Source organism: Hipposideros armiger, unplaced genomic scaffold, assembly GCF_001890085.2.
Source record: "Hipposideros armiger isolate ML-2016 unplaced genomic scaffold, ASM189008v1 scaffold_119, whole genome shotgun sequence".
Classification (NCBI taxonomy): domain Eukaryota; kingdom Metazoa; phylum Chordata; class Mammalia; order Chiroptera; family Hipposideridae; genus Hipposideros; species Hipposideros armiger.
The window spans coordinates 804,375-820,972 of record NW_017731469.1 but is presented as its reverse complement, the minus strand read 5'-3'; the positions used below and the strand labels follow the sequence as shown (position 1 = coordinate 820,972).

Below are 16,598 nucleotides of genomic sequence, written 5' to 3'. Positions count from 1 at the left end.
TGACTTATTTCACTTAGCATAATGTTCTCTAGTTCCATCCATATTGTTGCAAAGGGTACTATTTCCTTCTTCTTTATAGCTGAATAATACTCCATTGTCACACTGTGGACTCTTGCAACTTGATGACACCTCAAACCCTTAGGCTGTTTTTGCATAAACTACTTTCAAGCCAGGTTTTCCCCCATATTATATTTATAGGGCTGACTTGGGAGGAACCTAAATGCTAGACTTATATTTATCCCTGTTATAACTTTCCTTTTACTTTCAGCACATAATTGCAGCCTGTCAAAATATTTTTGTTTGTGATTCTGTTATCTTACATATTAATCACCCTTCCAGCTTTCGTGTTGTTGTCACAGCAGATTAATATGCCTACTTTGTAGACCGGTTATGAGATTCAAATGGGATTTTGTATTTGTGTGCTATATGAAAGTACTCTGAAAACTGTAAAGTGCTATACAAATGTAAATGATCTTAGTTCCCCTCATCAGTGACTCATTAAAATGCTGAGTGATTACAGTGCTGAGGACAAGACCCAGGCTGACCCTGAACCAACTGTAGAAATGTGAGCTGGATGAGAGGACCATTAGCTAGATCTAACGATACGGAGTGACGGTGCTCAGTCCTTAAATATTCCTAACTCCGCTACCATCCCGCTCACAGTCCTTCACTTTGCCCACAGAATCATAAGAGTCTTGTTAGCGGCCCTGCATTATCATGGCATCCCTGTGATCTGTCTTTCAAGTATACTGTCAAAAAATGGATTTTCTGGCTTGACTTGTACCTAGTAAACCTATGGTGGTTTCTGTTGATCACTGTTTGAGTAAACAGGAGAGGACTGAGGAGGTAGAAGCTTCGTAAAGTTCATTCCATGTTTTGAAAAAGGTTTTCAAATGAAGGGAAAGCCCTTCCAACTCATCTTCTGGCCCTGTCAGTAATGTGTCTTTTCATCAACCTGTTTGGCAGTGTTCATGTAAGGGCTGGTGTGGGAACAAGCAGTGTGGGTGCCGGAGACAGAAGTCAAACTGCGGTGTGGACTGTAGCTGTGACCCCAGCAAGTGTAGGAATCGTCAGCAATGCAAGGTAGGATGGGCACTGCGGCCCTCAACATCCCTTCACACCTCCCACCTTTTTCTTCTTGCTTCCATCCTGAAACCTGCGTTGTCCTGCACAGCTCATCCTGCCCTTCTTCCCTCTGTGAGCAGAACAAGACATGTTTCTCTTCCCAGTCCTTCTTCCTCGCGGCTAGCCAGTCCACACACCCCTTCAGAACACAGCTCCTCCCAGGAGAGTCCCAGCCCTGGCTCTAGAGCAGCGGTTCTCAACCTGTGGGTTGCGACCACTTTGGGGGTTGAACGACCCTTTCACAGGGGTTGCCTAAGACCATCGGAAAACAAAAAGATATTTACATTACGATTCATAACAGTAGCAAAATGACAGTTATAGAGTAGCAACGAAAATAATTTTATGGGTTGGGGGTCACCACAACATGAGGAACTGTATTAAGGGGTCACGGCATTAGGAAGGTTGAGAACCGCTGCTCTAAAGTTTCTGTACAGTTTCGGAGGCAGGAACGAAGAACAGGAAAGCAGTCAGGGTCAGACGAATCCAGAGGCTTAGCTGGGACTGTAAGGGCCATGTGCTCAGCTGGCAGCTTCCGGGAAGGAAGTTAACCTTTCCGACCTCTTGAGACACTAGTTCCTTAGCCCCTATCCATGGGCACCACCTCTTCCTAATAGTCACTGTGGCGAGCCAAGTGAACCGTAGCTGTCCCCTTAGAGCGCTCCCAGGATTGGTTCAGGGCAGCACCAAGCTCATCAGGTCCACTTGCTGCGCCCATGGCGAATGCATGTTCCTAGCACTCTCTGTGCTAAAGACTCATTTTAGCCGGCCTTGCCTAATGCTCATTCATCACGCATGTCTGGAAACTTCTACAAGGGAACACTATTAAAAAGACTTCTAAAGTAGGTGTCATTAGGTGACTAAAATGACAAGCTGGAGATTAGGCTAAGAATTGTAGAAGCAACAGGGAACTTGGGAGTCTATTCCTGTGGTTTTTTTCCGTGTGGATTCTACAGTTCTATGGCGGCTCCATAGAAATGCCTCCAAGCAGAGGTACATGGCCCCCTCCCCCGTCAGCCAAAGCAGCTTGCTGTCTACCTGTTTACATACTGGGCTTCCTCATAGGATTTCAGTTGTAAAACCCAGCGATTTAGTCCAATGCTTCCACTTTACTGAGAAGGAGAGTAAGGCCCAGAGGTAAGCTTAAGTGACTCACCTGATATTACACAGCTGGTATGGCAGCTAAGATTAGACCTCAGGCTTCCTGACTTTTAATCCACTTCTGTTTCCATGACAACAGGTTATCATTCTAATCCAAACTCTACCAGGAGTCACCTTGCTACCTAAGTAACTTGTCTTCCTCGGCCTATGTTTTCTTCTAATACAGACAACACACTGTAGAGATGCTAAAAAAACCCATTGCAGATTGAGGCGGGGAGAAAATCAATCAAAGAAATGACCGTGGCTGGGTCATGTGTCCTGTGCCACTATGCTACCTAGTCCTTTGCCTTCAGAAGCTGCCGTCAAGCAGTGTGCCCCCCCCCCGTCCCTAAGCAGTGTCTCCCTAAGACTTGCTTCGACTGGCCGAAGGGAGCAGACTGACGCTGTGAGCCTGGGAGCTGAACTTCTAACAGCCTGTCTGTTTGCTTCTCAGGATAGCTCAGGCACTGTTGAGCGGACCCAGGATTCTGAAGGCTCCTTCCAACTGGAGGATCCCACAGAGGTAACCCCAGGACTGAGCTTCTTCAACCCTGTCTGTGCCACTCCCAACAGCAAGGTAGGTGGGTGGGCTAGAGAGCTGGCATTTCCAACTCTTTCAGCATCCATGGCTGCATCAGCTTTGACAGAGAGCGGGCGGAGGGGCGTTCTGCTTGTTGGGAGCTGGCAGTGGGCACAGGGGACACCTCACACCACGGGTAGCGTGCTGAGACAGTCATACCTGCCTCTGTTCTTCCTAGATCCTCAGAGAAATGTGTGACGTGGAGCAAACGCTGTCAAAGCCGACCGCTCTGGCTGCCTCCCCCCTTGGCCCCTTCGAGTTGAAATGTGTCGCGACAGAATCTCAAGAAAATAAAGCTCCAGGGAAGAAAAAGAAACGTGCTCTGGCCAGCAACATCAGCTTCTTCTCTGGCTGCTCCCCTATTGAAGAGGAGGCCCACTGAACTTGGCCTCGTCATCTCCCCCAGTTTGGCTGGGGACAGGCTTTCGGCCTGCAGCCAGAAGGGGTTTCTGAATGAGTCCTCTAGATTTCAGGTTTCTTGCTGTTGACAAAAGGGACAGCACGTTTCTAAAAGGAAAGGAACCTTTGTTGGATGTTGCCCTGAGTCTCCAGCCCTCGGGCCCCAGACTACTGCTCTCTTCTCCAGAAGGGTGCTAAGCTACCTGCCGAAGAGAGAAGCAACTGAGACCTTCCTGCTGGCTCCTCAGGAACCAGTCCCTTACCGTCTAGCTCTTTCTGATTCGTGTGCAGCTCAAGTTGTCTCCCAGTGCAACTGAGGCCCACATGTCTCGTGTCTATGTTGTCTCCACTTAGTGGCAGACCCTGGCTTAGGAAATGGAATCTTTTAAAATGTTCATGTTACGTAAATAAATGATTTAGCTTTAGTCCATCTACTGTTTGAAAAGATGGTTCTGTGCTCTGGGGAGAAACACATCATCAGCCTCACTGCCTTGTAGGGGGCCCCTTCCCCCAAAGGGAGTGTGGGGTGCCAAGTCCTGTCCTGCGTTGCTCTCCTACCTTAGGAAATTGGAGTAACACTATCAAGGCCAGCAGCACGGTGTGCAGACCTGGGAGGAAGGGACCAGATTTACTAAGCACTTGCACGCATCTGCCACACGTACTCGCTCCTCACAAACACTCCAGATGCATAGGTGTCCTTATTTTGCAGATGAGGAAACTGACATACAAAGAAGTGAAGTAACTTAGCGACAGTCACAAAGTCAGTGACTAATAGAGCTAGGACGTGAAGCCAGGTCTCACACCAAAGCTGGGTAAGTAGCGCCACAGCAGTGGCTGTCCTGTCATGGAGCCAAGGGCCCAGGCTTACTGCGCACCAGAGTTCTCAAAGGGGGGCCAGGCCCTGGAATGCCAATCACAGCTTGCCAACTGGCCGTGCAGTCTTCTGAGGACTTTGCAAGCCCTGGGCCTCCGGTCCATGCATTCTCAATCCCAGCTCCCCTTAAAAAACTCTCAGAGCACCCCCAGAACTCGACACTTGAGAGCCAAGACTCCTCTAGAATCCACCAGAGCCACGCAAAGCCAGGCTGCAGGAGGACGAGGTGCCTCCCGCCCCTCGCTGGCCTCCCGCCAGTAAGCAGTCCTGCTTCTCTTTGCATTTTAATGCCTAGGGAGCAAGGGAGTCTCTGCCACTGCCAAGTACAGCCCCTGGATACAATGGGAAGGCAGAGAGGGGGGCTGTCTCTTGGCATAAGAGAGCCAGTCTTCCTTCTCTCTGGTCCAAACTCAGTGTGTGTGGGGGAGGGGTAAACAAGCTTATCCCCAGAGAAGGCCTCCTTTCCCACCAACACTGTGCTAGCCTCCAGGCTTTGAGCCACCACATCAGCCAAAAGGCAGAGAGGGGAGGTCAGTCAAGGCAACCCCCAGTCCCTGTGCACCCAGCCCTTATCTGCTGATGGGGAGGAACAGCATCTTTTTATGCTGCCGACAGAAGGGGGGGGCACCTACCAAACCTGACAGAGATCATGGGAGGCCAGCATGATGGGCCTACAAACTCAGAGACATAATGTAACCACACAGGGTGGCCTGAACATAAACATTCTTAACTAAAGCGGGTCATGGTGGCAGTCACGTCCTAGGCCTCTAGCTTTCTTGACAAAGGTCAATGTTTACCTTAAGTGAGCCAATCTGCTGTCTTTGTGCATCTAAGATAGCATACCTTTGAAAGGTCAGGGTAATCTTTTCCAGACCCCTCAGGGCACAACCCACCTCACCAGAGCATGAGACCACATTGTTATCTTGTCCCCAGCATACCATCGCTGTGTGCATAAATGTTAACTATCCTGGCCCCACCCCTGAGAAAGAAATATGTCTCGCTGTGTTACTTCTTACCCAATCCCAGAGATTTCCCAACTTTGCCTTCTCCCACCCCCTTAACCTCCCACCAATGGATTCCATGTAACCCCCCTTACGGCTCCTCCTTTGATGCTAATGTATAAAAGAAGCTGCAAAACTGCCATTCTCTGCAGCATTTTCTCAATCCCTTGAGATTTCGCTTCCTGGTGATTGTCATCAGTTTCCCTCAAATGAACTCCTAAAAATTCTGTACAGGTCTGGACATTTCTTATATCGACAATGTGTTTATCTTCCAAAAGCCTGTAACCCTAATAAATACCGTGCCCTCCTCAAGTCATTCTTGGAAGGAGACTTCAGGTGCCTTGGAGACAAGGCACAGGAATGACACAAGTTTCAGCTCATCCTGGCTGAGCATCTCCTGTCTGGGGTGATGGGGGTTGGGGGTGGGGCAAAGGAGGGGGATGCTAGTGTCACCCAAGATCCACAAGGCCCATGGGGACCCCTGGCCCAGGAACAGGAAGCAGCTCACAGCTCTGTCTCTTGTCAGCGCACCTTGCAGAAATGGAAGTGGACCCAAGAGGGCAGGGGGGCTGGTGAACCAAGGCCTCCTCCCAGGAAGCTTGAGGCTCGATGCTGGACTCCCTCACACACACACACCCTCTCCCAGGGGGCTGGCTGGGCCCCTTCTTCTTGCTGCCAAGTTGCAATGTTGCGTGGTCACCTCCCCCCAGCTTCCCACCCACCCTGTGCCTGCCCTCAGCCCTTGCCTCCCTGAGCCAGGACAAAGCCCAAGCAGTGACTGAGAGGGGAGCAGGAGGAGGGACAGAGGGATGGGGAAGGCTGCACAAAGGAATTCCTCACCCCAAGCCCCCGGACCGGCAGCGAGTAAAGACACAGATCTGCTCTCCCTCCCCCTTCCTCCCTCCCATCTTCCCGCCCTGGCTGGGCACTGGCCAGAGAGCAGCTGCAGGCCTTCGGAGAGGACCCACGCAGCCTCCTGTAGGTGGCAACAGTGCCACCTGTTTGACCGGTGGGGCTGAGCGAAGGGAGGAGGCAAACAAGTCGGAGCAGAGCTGGGAAGCAGAGCAGTGCAGAGCAGAGAGCAGACTGCCGCTGAGAAAAGGTGTGAGGGAAGGCTGGGGGCTCCAGGCGGGGCGGGGGGTTGGAGACCGGCTCCCACCGGCAGGGATGGGGCCCAGGGACTGGACAGTACCCCTGCCAGCACCCCTGACTGGGCTTTGCAGGCTGCTCAGAGTTGACCCCATCCTCCAGACAGCTCCTGGAGGGAGGTGGGACTCTGGCAGGTAGTGCCTGAGGTCCAGGGGCAGGAGCTGCGGGGAGGCGGGGGTGTGGACGTCGTCCTGGCCAGGCTGCTGCAACCCAGTCCGGGGTGATGGGGAGAAGCAGGGCCTCCCTCTGGACTGGACTTCTCCTGGGAGGGGGCTTCGGGCAGGGGAAGGCTTCCTTCCACAAGTTCCCCACTCCTCCGCGTCCTACCCTAACCCAAGGCAAGCACAGGGGAAGGAGGGGAGTTTGGGGAGCAGCCACACCCTCCCTCCTTTCAGGGGCCCAGACACCGTGTGCCCCGCTAAAACTGCACAACCTCGGGGGAGCCCAGAGGACTAGTGGTCGTGCCCCTTAGGCCACACACAGGATACACTGTGGGTGCACCCAGGAGCCCTTTCCACACTCAAAGTCATCTGAAAACCCATTTGTACTGCCAGCCACTCGTGCATGCACATGTACAAATGCTGACACGGATCGCACCCCCTCCTGTAGAATCACCATCATAGGCCCAGCTGAGTTTGGGGATCAGCAAGCCAGCTCAGTCTGGCCCCAGAGCACACAGCACTGGGTCCTCTGCCCCAAGACAGCCACCCCACACACAACTTTGCCCTGTATTTGTTGTACTTTCACCTAAGTGACCTCAGAGGGTGGGGCCCCTGAAACGGGGAAGGTGGAGACTGGGTTCCTGGCTGGGGTGGGGGGGTGACTGGGCCGGAAAGATGGGAGTAGGGCACGAGGGCTTTGGCTTTTCCAGTTGTGTCCGGACAGGAAAAGGGTCTCTTCAGAAGACTGTGCCCCTCAAGTCTTCCTCTTCTTGGCCCTGCCCCCTGCCTCCTGGGAGGTGGAGACAAGATCTTTCAGTCACAGCTTTGTGATGTGTGCGATCTCTGTATCCATAGCAACTGGCCAACTAGCTTGGCCTTCCTTAGCCCCAGGTCAGAACTGGAACTTTTGCTTCAGGTTACTCCTGGCTTCTGGGGTGGAAGGCTCCAGAAGGGGCTGCCTGAAGTGCGGCCAGATCTGCCTCAACTTGCTGAACTGAGTTTGCCCCACCCCTGGGCACCTCCTCCTGAATCCCCACCCTGGGCAAGCACTCCATCCCCAGAGCTGGATGCTTTTAAACCGGGAGGTGTAGACAGTCGGTGTGCATCCTGCCTGCAAAGAGCCTGGACCTCCCAGGTTTCCCGCTGACTGTCCAGGTATCCAGATTAAAGGGAAACAACGACCCTGGAGACTGTCCCCTTCTGCTCCCCTTCTCATCCAGCCTGGCACGCGGGGCCTGCCTCGTGACTTCCGTTGCTGGGCAGCAGCCCAGACCTCTGCCCCTCCCCTGGGCTCCCCACATACACTGGGAGGAAGGCTACGATCTACCTTCTGCAAGGGTCCCTGATGGCCGAGTGTCCCTTCCCCCAGGCCCTCACCATGGCCGAATCCCCCGGCTGCTGCTCCGCCTGGGCCCGCTGCCTCCACTGCCTGTATAGCTGCCACTGGAGGAAATGCCCCAAAGAGAGGATGCGAACCAGCAAGGTGGAGTAGGGATGATGGGGGGCCGGAAGTCCAAGGCAGAGGCCACTTGGAGGGGAGAATGAGGCCACATGTGCTCCAAGGCAGCTGGGGGGAAGGGGCTTTCTCTTCCCAGGAAGAAACCCCCTCTGCAATATGGCAAGAGCTGCCTCTGCAGCAGAGCAGCCCAGCACCTGGCAGGAAACCCCCTTGAGCTTGGGGGCTCTGAGCTGGAAGTGCGGATCGGCTGTGAGCTTCTCTCCTGCCCCTTTGCAGTGCGACTGTGTTTGGTTTGGCCTGCTGTTCCTCACCTTCCTCCTCTCCCTGGGCTGGCTGTACATCGGGCTCATCCTTCTCAATGACCTGCACAACTTCAATGAGTGTGTCATGGGACCCTCTCGCCAGCAGACACGCCCAGGGACCCCTGGTTGCTCCGTCATCCCCAGCCCTGGCCAGCTCTCCCGTTACCCCTCCTCCCCAGTCCTTGGAGCCCCTGGCCCCGTGGAGGGTTGTCCCTCACTCCCTTCTGGGTCCACCCACACCACCTCCCCTCAGGCCACTGCTAACACCCCTTCCGGCACTTGGACACCTCCCTCTCCCGTGCCCCAGATTCCTGTTCCGCCAGTGGGGACGCTGGATGGACTGGTCCCTGGCATTCGTGCTGGTCATCTCTCTCCTGGTCACATATGCATCCCTGCTATTGGTGGGTCCACGGGCCACTGGCCTTAAGCCCCACCTCGGCCCTTCCTTCCTGCTCAGCCCTACCCTTTCCTTCTCACCCTGGCCACTGGGGGGACGGCAGGAGGGGTCATCAACCTGGGAAGCCCGCCTGAGAGACCCCTGATGGCGCCCTCTGTCCCCAGCTCCTGGCCCTACTCCTGCGGCTCTGTGGCCAGCCACTGCATCTGCACACCATCCACAAGGTAGAGTGGGGATGGGACAGGGAGGAGCAGGACAGGGGCCACCAGGCCCAGCACTATATAGTGAGGTCACTATGCCATCCCCGGGCTCAAACTCAGGACCCGAACGAAGGCCACTCAATACCTGCTGAGGGAAAGGAGGATGTGGAGGGGCCTGGGGAAGGCCATGGCCCTGTTTTGTAGCGAGATGGGCACCCCCGTAGGTGCTGCTGCTCCTCGTTATGCTTCTTGTGGCCACTGGCCTTGTGGGAATGGACGTCCAATGGCGGCAGGAGTGGCGTAGCTTACGTCTGTCACTGCAGGTGAGCGGCCAACCCCAGTGCAGATCTTGCTCTCTGGCCCCCCAAGACTGCAAGTAGCTCTGAGCTCCAAAGGTCCTCAGAGGAGAAAAGCAGGGGCGCTAGGGACAAGCGCCCTCCTCACCAGCTCTCACCCGCAGGCCACAGCCCCCTTCATTCACATCGGAGCAGCTGCTGGCATCACCCTCCTGGCCTGGCCTGTGGCTCATACCTTCTACCATATCCGCCGGACAGGTGCCGTCTCCGCCCCATCCCCCCACTGACCACTCACGTGTCTGCCGCCTGCTGCCTGCTTTCCTGCACTGCTCTCTGCTGCCTGCCCCTGGCGCGGCGCTCGCCTGCTGCCCTTTCTCCACAGCCTGTTCCCCACTCCCACAGGTCCCAAGATTCTGCTACTGTTCCTATTTTTGGGAGCTGCCCTGGCCATCTACCTGGCCCCCCTGTGCATCTCTTCACCCTGTCTCATGGAACCCAGAGACTTACCCCCCAAGCCTGGGCTGGTGGGACACCGAGGGGCCCCCATGGTGAGTGTTGGGCAGAATGTTGGCAAGGCGGGGAGGGTCTGCAGTGGCCAGCCCGTGGGTTTGCTGGCTCCCACCCTTCCCTACGACCTCTTCACCGGCTCCCTCCCACAGCTGGCCCCCGAGAACACCCTGATGTCCCTGAGGAAGACAGCTGAGTGTGGAGCTACTGTGTTCGAGACCGATGTAATGGTCAGGTGAGGGAAGCTAGGCCCTGAGAGGCACAGAGGGCAGCTCCGGAAACGAAGAGCAGCCCCAGAGCTCAGGCCTCTGACAGCCCTTGTGCCCTCAGCTCCGACGGGATTCCCTTCCTCATGCACGACGAGCACCTGAGCAGGACCACAGATGTGGCCTCTGTGTTCCCAGCCCGAATCACCGACCACAGCAGTGACTTTTCCTGGGCTGAACTGAAGAGACTCAATGCCGGAGCCTGGTTCCTGGAGGTGAGGACAGTCCCCTGCAGGGGCACGCAGGACAGAGTTCACTCACTGATAAACATTTGCTGAACCCTGTGCTGGGCAATAGGTCTATGGTCTCTGCTGCCAGAACATGAAACCCAGCGCAACAGCAGTGTCGTTACTGGATAGGAGAGAGAGGTCACTGCTTGGCGGGATGGGTGTGGGAGAGGTCAGGACTGGTTTCACAGGAGAGGACGCAAGAGCAGGGCTCCATGGCACTGGGCGAGGGGTGAAATGCATGGGCGTAGCAGGAGGTGGGACTGGCGAGGCAACCAGAGGCTCTGTCTCAGAGGGATACATGCTCTGTGTCAAAAAGTAAAACATCAGAGCAATCATTTCCAAATTGAAAAGCCTCTCATAATCCAACCCTTCTGAGACATTCATTGTTAACAGTTGGGTCCATAGTCCATACGTGCATCTGTGTACATACATGCATACATATGCACCCACACATATACATCTATGAGTGTACATATTTTTTTCATTTTGCACACAGAAAAACTTCACATATTCTGTTGCAGCTTACTTTTTCTCCATTTATCTCTCTATCTAATGACACATCAAACTGTTAAGATCAAGGGATGTCTGGGTTCGAATCCTGGTTTCTCTACTTCCTAGTCGTGTGAGCCCAGACTCTGGGCTTAATGCTCCTCATCTGTGAAATGGGAATAGTAACAGTACCGTGAAGGATTTGGAGAGGATTAAATAAATTAATACATATACAGTATTTCTAACATTGCCTGGTACACAGTAAATACTTAATACATGTTAGGTAGCTCGCTTTTTCCACATCAGTGATTAGGACAATTACAAGCGGGGGTGAGGGGAGAAGACAGTGGCAGAGGTTTGCAATAGCCTCTAGAAGCAATGGGAGAGGGAGCCAATCAGAAACAAGTGAAAGGATGGCTAAGCCACCCTAGATGGAAAAACAGGACCACACGGTGTGCCGCACCCACTAGGGGTGCAGGAGGCCGGAGTTGTAGAATGGAATCAGAGTTAGGGATCTGGAGGGCAGCTTGGGCAGGAAAGCTGATGAGCACACTGTGAAAATGTAGTTCAAGCTGTGGATGGACCGTGCGTAGGCGATGTAGGCGCAGCCACAAAGCTGTGATGGATTGGGAGGAAACCAAGGCATGAAAATCCCAGAGGTCTCCGTGAAACCAAAGAGAAAGTACAGTGGGAGAGAGACAGTTAGGAAACTGCGAGGGTAGGAGGTTGGGGTCGCAGAGTAAGGTGTTAGAGGGTCTGGAAAAGGGCCCAGTTTGGAGAAAGGGAGAGTTGGCTCAGGCGTGGGTAAGAAGCTGGACATCGAGTGAGGGATGAGTAAAGATGGTGAGGATGGGGGAATGGCCTGCAGGCTTCTTCTGGTCCTGAAGTAATTTCCCTAATTTCATAGAGGCGACCCTTCTGGGGAGCCAAGCCGCTGTCGGGCCATGATCGGAAGGAAGCCGAGACTCAGACAGTACCAATGCTGGAAGAGCTATTGAAGGAAGCTGCACTCCTGAACCTTTCTATCATGTTTGACTTACGCCGCCCCCCGCGAAACCACACATACTATGACACTTTTGTGAATCAGACATTGGAGACTGTGCTGAGTTCAAGGGTGCCTCAAGCCATGGTGATGTTGCCAAGACCCCAAGTGCCCCTCTTGCCCCTCACATCACCCTCCGCCTCCCCTAGGCCATGGTGATAATCCTGAGCTGCCCCTGGCCCAGGGCCCTGCCCCAGCTCATATACACCATTCTGTGGTCAAACTTTCCCCAGCTTCACGCTCATCCTCCCTGAACCACAGGTCCTTTGGCTCCCAGATGAAGACCGGGCTCATGTCCAACAGCGGGCACCCAGAATGCGTCAGATATATGGACAGCAGGGAGGCGACACAACTGAGAGGCCCCAGTTTCTCAACCTCCCCTATCAAGACCTGCCACTGTTGGATATCAAGTGAGTGCCAAAGGAAAGGAGCTGAGGGGGTCACATGAGGCTTACTGGTGGGAAGAGCCAATGCAGGGAGGGCCAAGGCCATTCATTCATTCATTCACTCATATGACAAACGTTTATCAAACACTTGCTATGTGCTAGGCACTATTTGTTGTAGGCTCTGGGCATACAAGTGAAAGAGAGAGACAATAAACTACTGAACAAGACACATGCATATTGGATACCAATAAGTGACAGGAAGACAATAAAATGGGGAGATGCAGTAGAGAAATTGGAGTTGGGAGTGAGGGGCTCTGCAGGGGCCACATTAGGAAGAGTGGTTAAACAGGTGGTGTCTGGGCTGAGACCGGATGGATCACAAGCGTCAACAATGAGAACAGCTGCAGATGAGCCGGGGCTGCAGCCTCATGAGCAAGGGGGAGGTGAGGCTGGAGAGGTAGGCAGCGGCCAAACTGGGTAGGACCTTGTAGGCCACGAGAAGGATGTTAGCTCTGACTCTACACCAAAGAGGTGAATGCCAGAGGATTGATCCAGGACAGAGAGGCGACAGAGTTGCAGGCGTGAGCTGGGCCCCAAAAGCTGAGCCAGCCAATAAACAGAATGGACCGTAAATCATGCAGTTGCCAAGGCCACTTCCAATGTCCTCGTGGTCAGATAGAGAAAAGTGGGCACTGAATGACAGCCCAGGTATCATAAATATTTCAAGGACCTTTCCCCAACTTGTCACCATGGAAGGAGGCACAACCTTGGGTTTGGCCCTCACCTTAGTCTTGTCCTGGTCAACATCAAGTGTTGATCACATTTCCAAAAGACGTGACTTGGGAATGAATACACTGATGATAAAATGGAGGCCCTGAAGGTCTAAGCACTGAGATGATAGGCCAAACGTACCAAGATGAAATGCGACAGAGACAGATGTAAAGACCTATATTTGGGGTCCAAAAGACGCTCAGTTGTGTATCGATAAGAGAGGACACACCCGCATCAGCAGGGACATGTGAAAAAGAGCAGGGCTCTAATTTGAATAGTTGTGCATAATGAATAATGAGTCTTTGGCAGCACATGACACTGCCAAAGCTAACCTGAACCCAGGCTGCCTTCACACAGGCACAGTGCCCGGAAGGCCACTCAGAGCTGCTCCAAGCCCACCTGGGTGTCAGGTGCACACGCAGACCCCATACTTCCAAAGAAACATTTGATAACGCAGAGTAAAGCCAGAGTGCAGGGGTTTGGATGATAAGCCAGGTTCCGAGCCCCAGTTGAAGGAATCAGGGCTGTGGGGCCCACAGAGGAGAAGGCTCAGGGGGACGTGGTCTCTGTTCCTCAGACCTTTGAAGGGCTATCATGGGACAAAGGAGAGGCGCATTTGTGTGGCCCCAGGCAGCGAAGCTAGGACCCACAGGTGGAATCCACCGGAAGACAGAGTTCAGCCATGCAGAGAAAATCACTTGGTCAGGGGCTGCTACTGAAGGTGCAAATGGTAGTGCCTGGGCCGCGACACTGCAGTGTCAAGCAGAGACGGGGGCTGCCTCCTGTGCCTTGTACCCCACGATTCTGGATGTTCCCTGTTTATTCCCCACCTGCACAGGGCACTGCACCAGGATAATGTGTCGGTGAACCTATTTGTAGTGAACAAAGCCTGGCTCTTCTCCCTACTCTGGTGTGCAGGTGTGGATTCTGTCACCACCAACGACTGCCAGCTGCTACAGCAGATGCGTAACCCCGTCTGGCTTATTGTAAGGGCTCCAACACTATCACTCCCTCCTCCTCTTCGCCCATCCCTGCTTCTCCATAACCTGTCCCTCTCTTCTTTACTTGTTCCCCCTTCATAATTGGGCTCTGGCCACTGAAAGGGGCCTATTCCTATTCCCACAGCCACCTCAAACCTACCTAATGATGTGGCTGGTCACCGACTGTGTCTCCATCCTGGTGCTTTTGTGGACCTTCCTCCTCCATGGGTTAGTGCTTTGTGCCCCTGCTTCCTGGATCCTTATTCTCCCAGGGTTCTGGGGTGTGGGGTTTGGTCTGTTTCGTTCCTATGAGATTTCTTGGACACCGGGAAAAGAAGTTTAGGGGAACCCAGGGTCAAAAGGTCATGCTTGAAGCTGGCTGAACTCACAATGGGAAGCTTTTCTCCCTACAGGAGATGTGCTGGGGAGAGAGAGAGAACTGGTAAGAACTTTCTCCCTTCACATCACTTTTCTCATCCTCTAGCCTTCCCCTTGCTCACCCCCAATGTGTCCCCGTCCCTTCTCCAGGCTTAGAAGCAGCCGTGCTGCTGACCAGGATCAACAATTTCATGATGGAGTGAATGTCCTGCCCTGGGCCCCCACCAGCCCGAGTCTGGGGCCTGTCAGCATGGGCCAACAGCAGGGAGAATGGCAGAGGTGGAATGTTGGTGCGGGTGGGGTGAACTCTGCCAACAGGAAATTTTAAACTCTGGGGCCCTCTGCCCAGATGACGGACATGCCCTCAGCTTTCATGAAATCTGCTGCCGTTGAGCTTTTGACCTGAGGTGGGTGGTTGGGAAGACAGTGAGTCACGAGAAGTTTCTCCCGAAATGAAAATAGAACAGGAGATTACCAAGATAATGTTTCAGACTTGTACACGTGTTCTGGTGTAGAAGGCACTGGTATGAAGGGACAGGACAGCTTGGAACAGCGACTGAAGATGACAAAGTAGCCTTTCCTGAAGAACTGTAAGATGATGGAGACAACGACCCCACTCCATTCACTGTCACCCCTGCCCCCCGCAATTTAGCTGCTCCCCTGCCTAGGAGCTGGAGCCTAAACAGCCCATCTAGCCATGTAGTTCTGAGCTTACAGGTGGCTCTTTCGCTGAGCACAGCCTTCTTCTTCAAGGCAAGGTGGTTCGCGTTTCTTGTCTGTTAGTCCTTTCCTCAATGAATTTAATTCCTACGCAGCCACAGTCTATCTTTTCAGCCCTGGGGCTGGACGGAGGATGCACCCTCGATCGAGGGTTGTATGTGAGATGACACTGAGGGGTCGTCACGGGGAGGTGCGTGGGCTGGAGGTGGGAGGGAGACCACTTGAGGCAATCAATGAAGGGCTGCAGGAGGGACGCGGGAGAGCCGCCGCCACCGGGGGTCCGGGTGGCTGAGGCGCGCAGCGCAGAGTTGCGCTGTAGCTCCACCTGGTGGTCACCTGCCCCAAGAGGAGGGCGGCGCAGGTCATCACCGTGATGAGTTTGCTGGATGCCACCTGTTTCCCCAGCCAGTTGGGGACCTGTGTCCTTGACTCCGGATCCTGAAGGCATGGTCCGACTTCCACAAGTTTCGCTTCTCTGGGCTGCGCGCAGGGTCTGGTTCCCCCGCCTGCCTTCCCCCCGAGGAGCAAGTTCCCAGTGTGTTTGCTGCTCCTGAGTCCCGGGACTAAACAGTTCAGATGACTAGCGCGGGGGTGGCCTAGGATGAGGATTCTGGTAGAAATGGGGGAGGAGCTAAGGCAAAGACAGGGACAGGAGGGGGCTCTGTGGCTGACTGACTCTTCAGTCCCCTACCACACCAACATTCCCCCCGATTCATGTCTCCACGCGAAGGCAAATCAAATTGAAGCTCCGGCGAGGTCAGGAGGTTCGGGTCTCCAGTCCATCCCTCTCGCCAGACTGGGACCTGGGGGGAGGCATTAGCACCCCGGGACACAAGCCCCTACACGGTCTCAGGGCAGCCCCCGGGACTACAATTCCCAGGACGCTCCTGGCCACCTCCGGTATCGCGATTGACGGAGGCGAGTTTGAATTTGTGTTCCCGCCCTTCCTCCTCCCGAACTCCGCCCCTTCCTCTCTCACCGCCCCGCCCCCGCCCTGCGCTGAGAGACAGGCAGCCATCCGCACTAGACACACCTAACCTGCAGCTGGCGCCGGGGCCGGGTCTTCTCGGGGTCCACGCCTCCTGGTACCCGACAGGTCTCCTTTATACACTGCCTTTTCGGGCTGCATTTCCTTTGTTTGGCCGGTTCCTGATTCCTCCCCTCAGTCAGGCCGACCGCTGGCCTCAGCTCTGGGGCGCCCAGCCTGTCAGGGACTGCGGGCTCTCACCTCTCAGCAGGTACCTCCTCTCCCCGTCCCTGCTTTTCTGTCCCCTTCCAGTCGCACAGCCTCACAGCTCTGCAGCCTCTTCCGACCTAACCCTTACAACCTCCAGGGTCTCCACCTCCCCACCCCGCCTCCTCAACCGTCCAGGCCCAGGCACTCAGCTGCAGTCCTCTGACCTCAGTTTCCAGACTCCAGACCAGGCTGCCAGGACCCAGCCCTAGCCCCTAACCCCTGGCCCCCAGCCCCTAGCGCCTAGCCTTGGGTAACTCAGCCCTGATCCTGCCACCGCAAATCCTTCCTCTCTTCCCAGTAGGACTGGACAGCTATGGCGTGCTGAACCCCTGTGAGGCCTTGGACTGGAGACTGAGACGGACAAAAACTTGAGGGTGGAGGGCCAGGGGGAGCGGCTTATTGGGGTTCGGGTGCAGTTTCTCTCCGTTATTTTTAGCTGCTGACTCACAGCTCCTAGCATCCGGGTTTGGGGCTAGCAGGCTGGGCTAGGGGACTATTAATAGAGCTGAGGC

At 54.5% G+C, this 16,598-nt stretch overlaps 2 protein-coding genes across 6 annotated transcripts in view; both read left to right on the top strand.

Moving 5' to 3' along the window:
* Positions 1–3,671, top strand: part of KIF4A (kinesin family member 4A) — an 86,944-nt gene extending 83,273 nt beyond the window's left edge. Inside the window, exons 29-31 of the mRNA XM_019647963.1 lie at positions 967–1,083; positions 2,717–2,839; positions 3,021–3,671. Of these exons, the coding sequence (XP_019503508.1) occupies positions 967–1,083; positions 2,717–2,839; positions 3,021–3,224 (444 nt within the window). The 3' untranslated portion in view covers positions 3,225–3,671. The remainder of the gene's footprint in view (positions 1–966; positions 1,084–2,716; positions 2,840–3,020) is intronic.
* Positions 3,672–5,878: 2,207 nt separating this feature from the next.
* GDPD2 (glycerophosphodiester phosphodiesterase domain containing 2) lies at positions 5,879–14,952 on the top strand. 5 transcript variants are annotated; one of them, XM_019647981.1, is made up of 16 exons: positions 5,879–6,218; positions 7,796–7,909; positions 8,162–8,265; positions 8,495–8,588; positions 8,749–8,808; positions 9,009–9,107; positions 9,245–9,338; positions 9,483–9,628; positions 9,740–9,822; positions 9,918–10,068; positions 11,480–11,701; positions 11,876–12,024; positions 13,610–13,757; positions 13,897–13,979; positions 14,165–14,193; positions 14,280–14,952. In XM_019647981.1, the coding sequence occupies exons 2-16, from the start codon at positions 7,805–7,807 to the stop codon at positions 14,330–14,332; spliced, it is 1,620 nt and encodes a 539-aa protein (XP_019503526.1). In that variant the 5' UTR covers positions 5,879–6,218; positions 7,796–7,804; the 3' UTR covers positions 14,333–14,952. The 5 variants fall into 5 exon arrangements, with proteins under 5 accessions (XP_019503526.1, XP_019503523.1, XP_019503525.1 ...); XM_019647980.1 differs by having other exon boundaries at positions 6,068–6,218; positions 7,343–7,909; XM_019647978.1 differs by lacking the exon at positions 7,796–7,909.
* The last annotated feature ends 1,646 nt before the right edge of the window (positions 14,953–16,598 follow it).

Bases quoted from the DNA above. Each gene is read 5' to 3' on its own strand.
- GDPD2 (XM_019647980.1), top strand. From the start codon at position 7,772: ATGGCCGAGTGTCCCTTCCCCCAGGCCCTCACCATGGCCGAATCCCCC. The intron at 8,266-8,494 runs GTGTGTCATGGG...CCCGTGCCCCAG, and splicing joins GACCTGCACAACTTCAATGA to ATTCCTGTTCCGCCAGTGGG. The intron at 11,702-11,875 runs GTGATGTTGCCA...CCTGAACCACAG, and splicing joins CAAGGGTGCCTCAAGCCATG to GTCCTTTGGCTCCCAGATGA.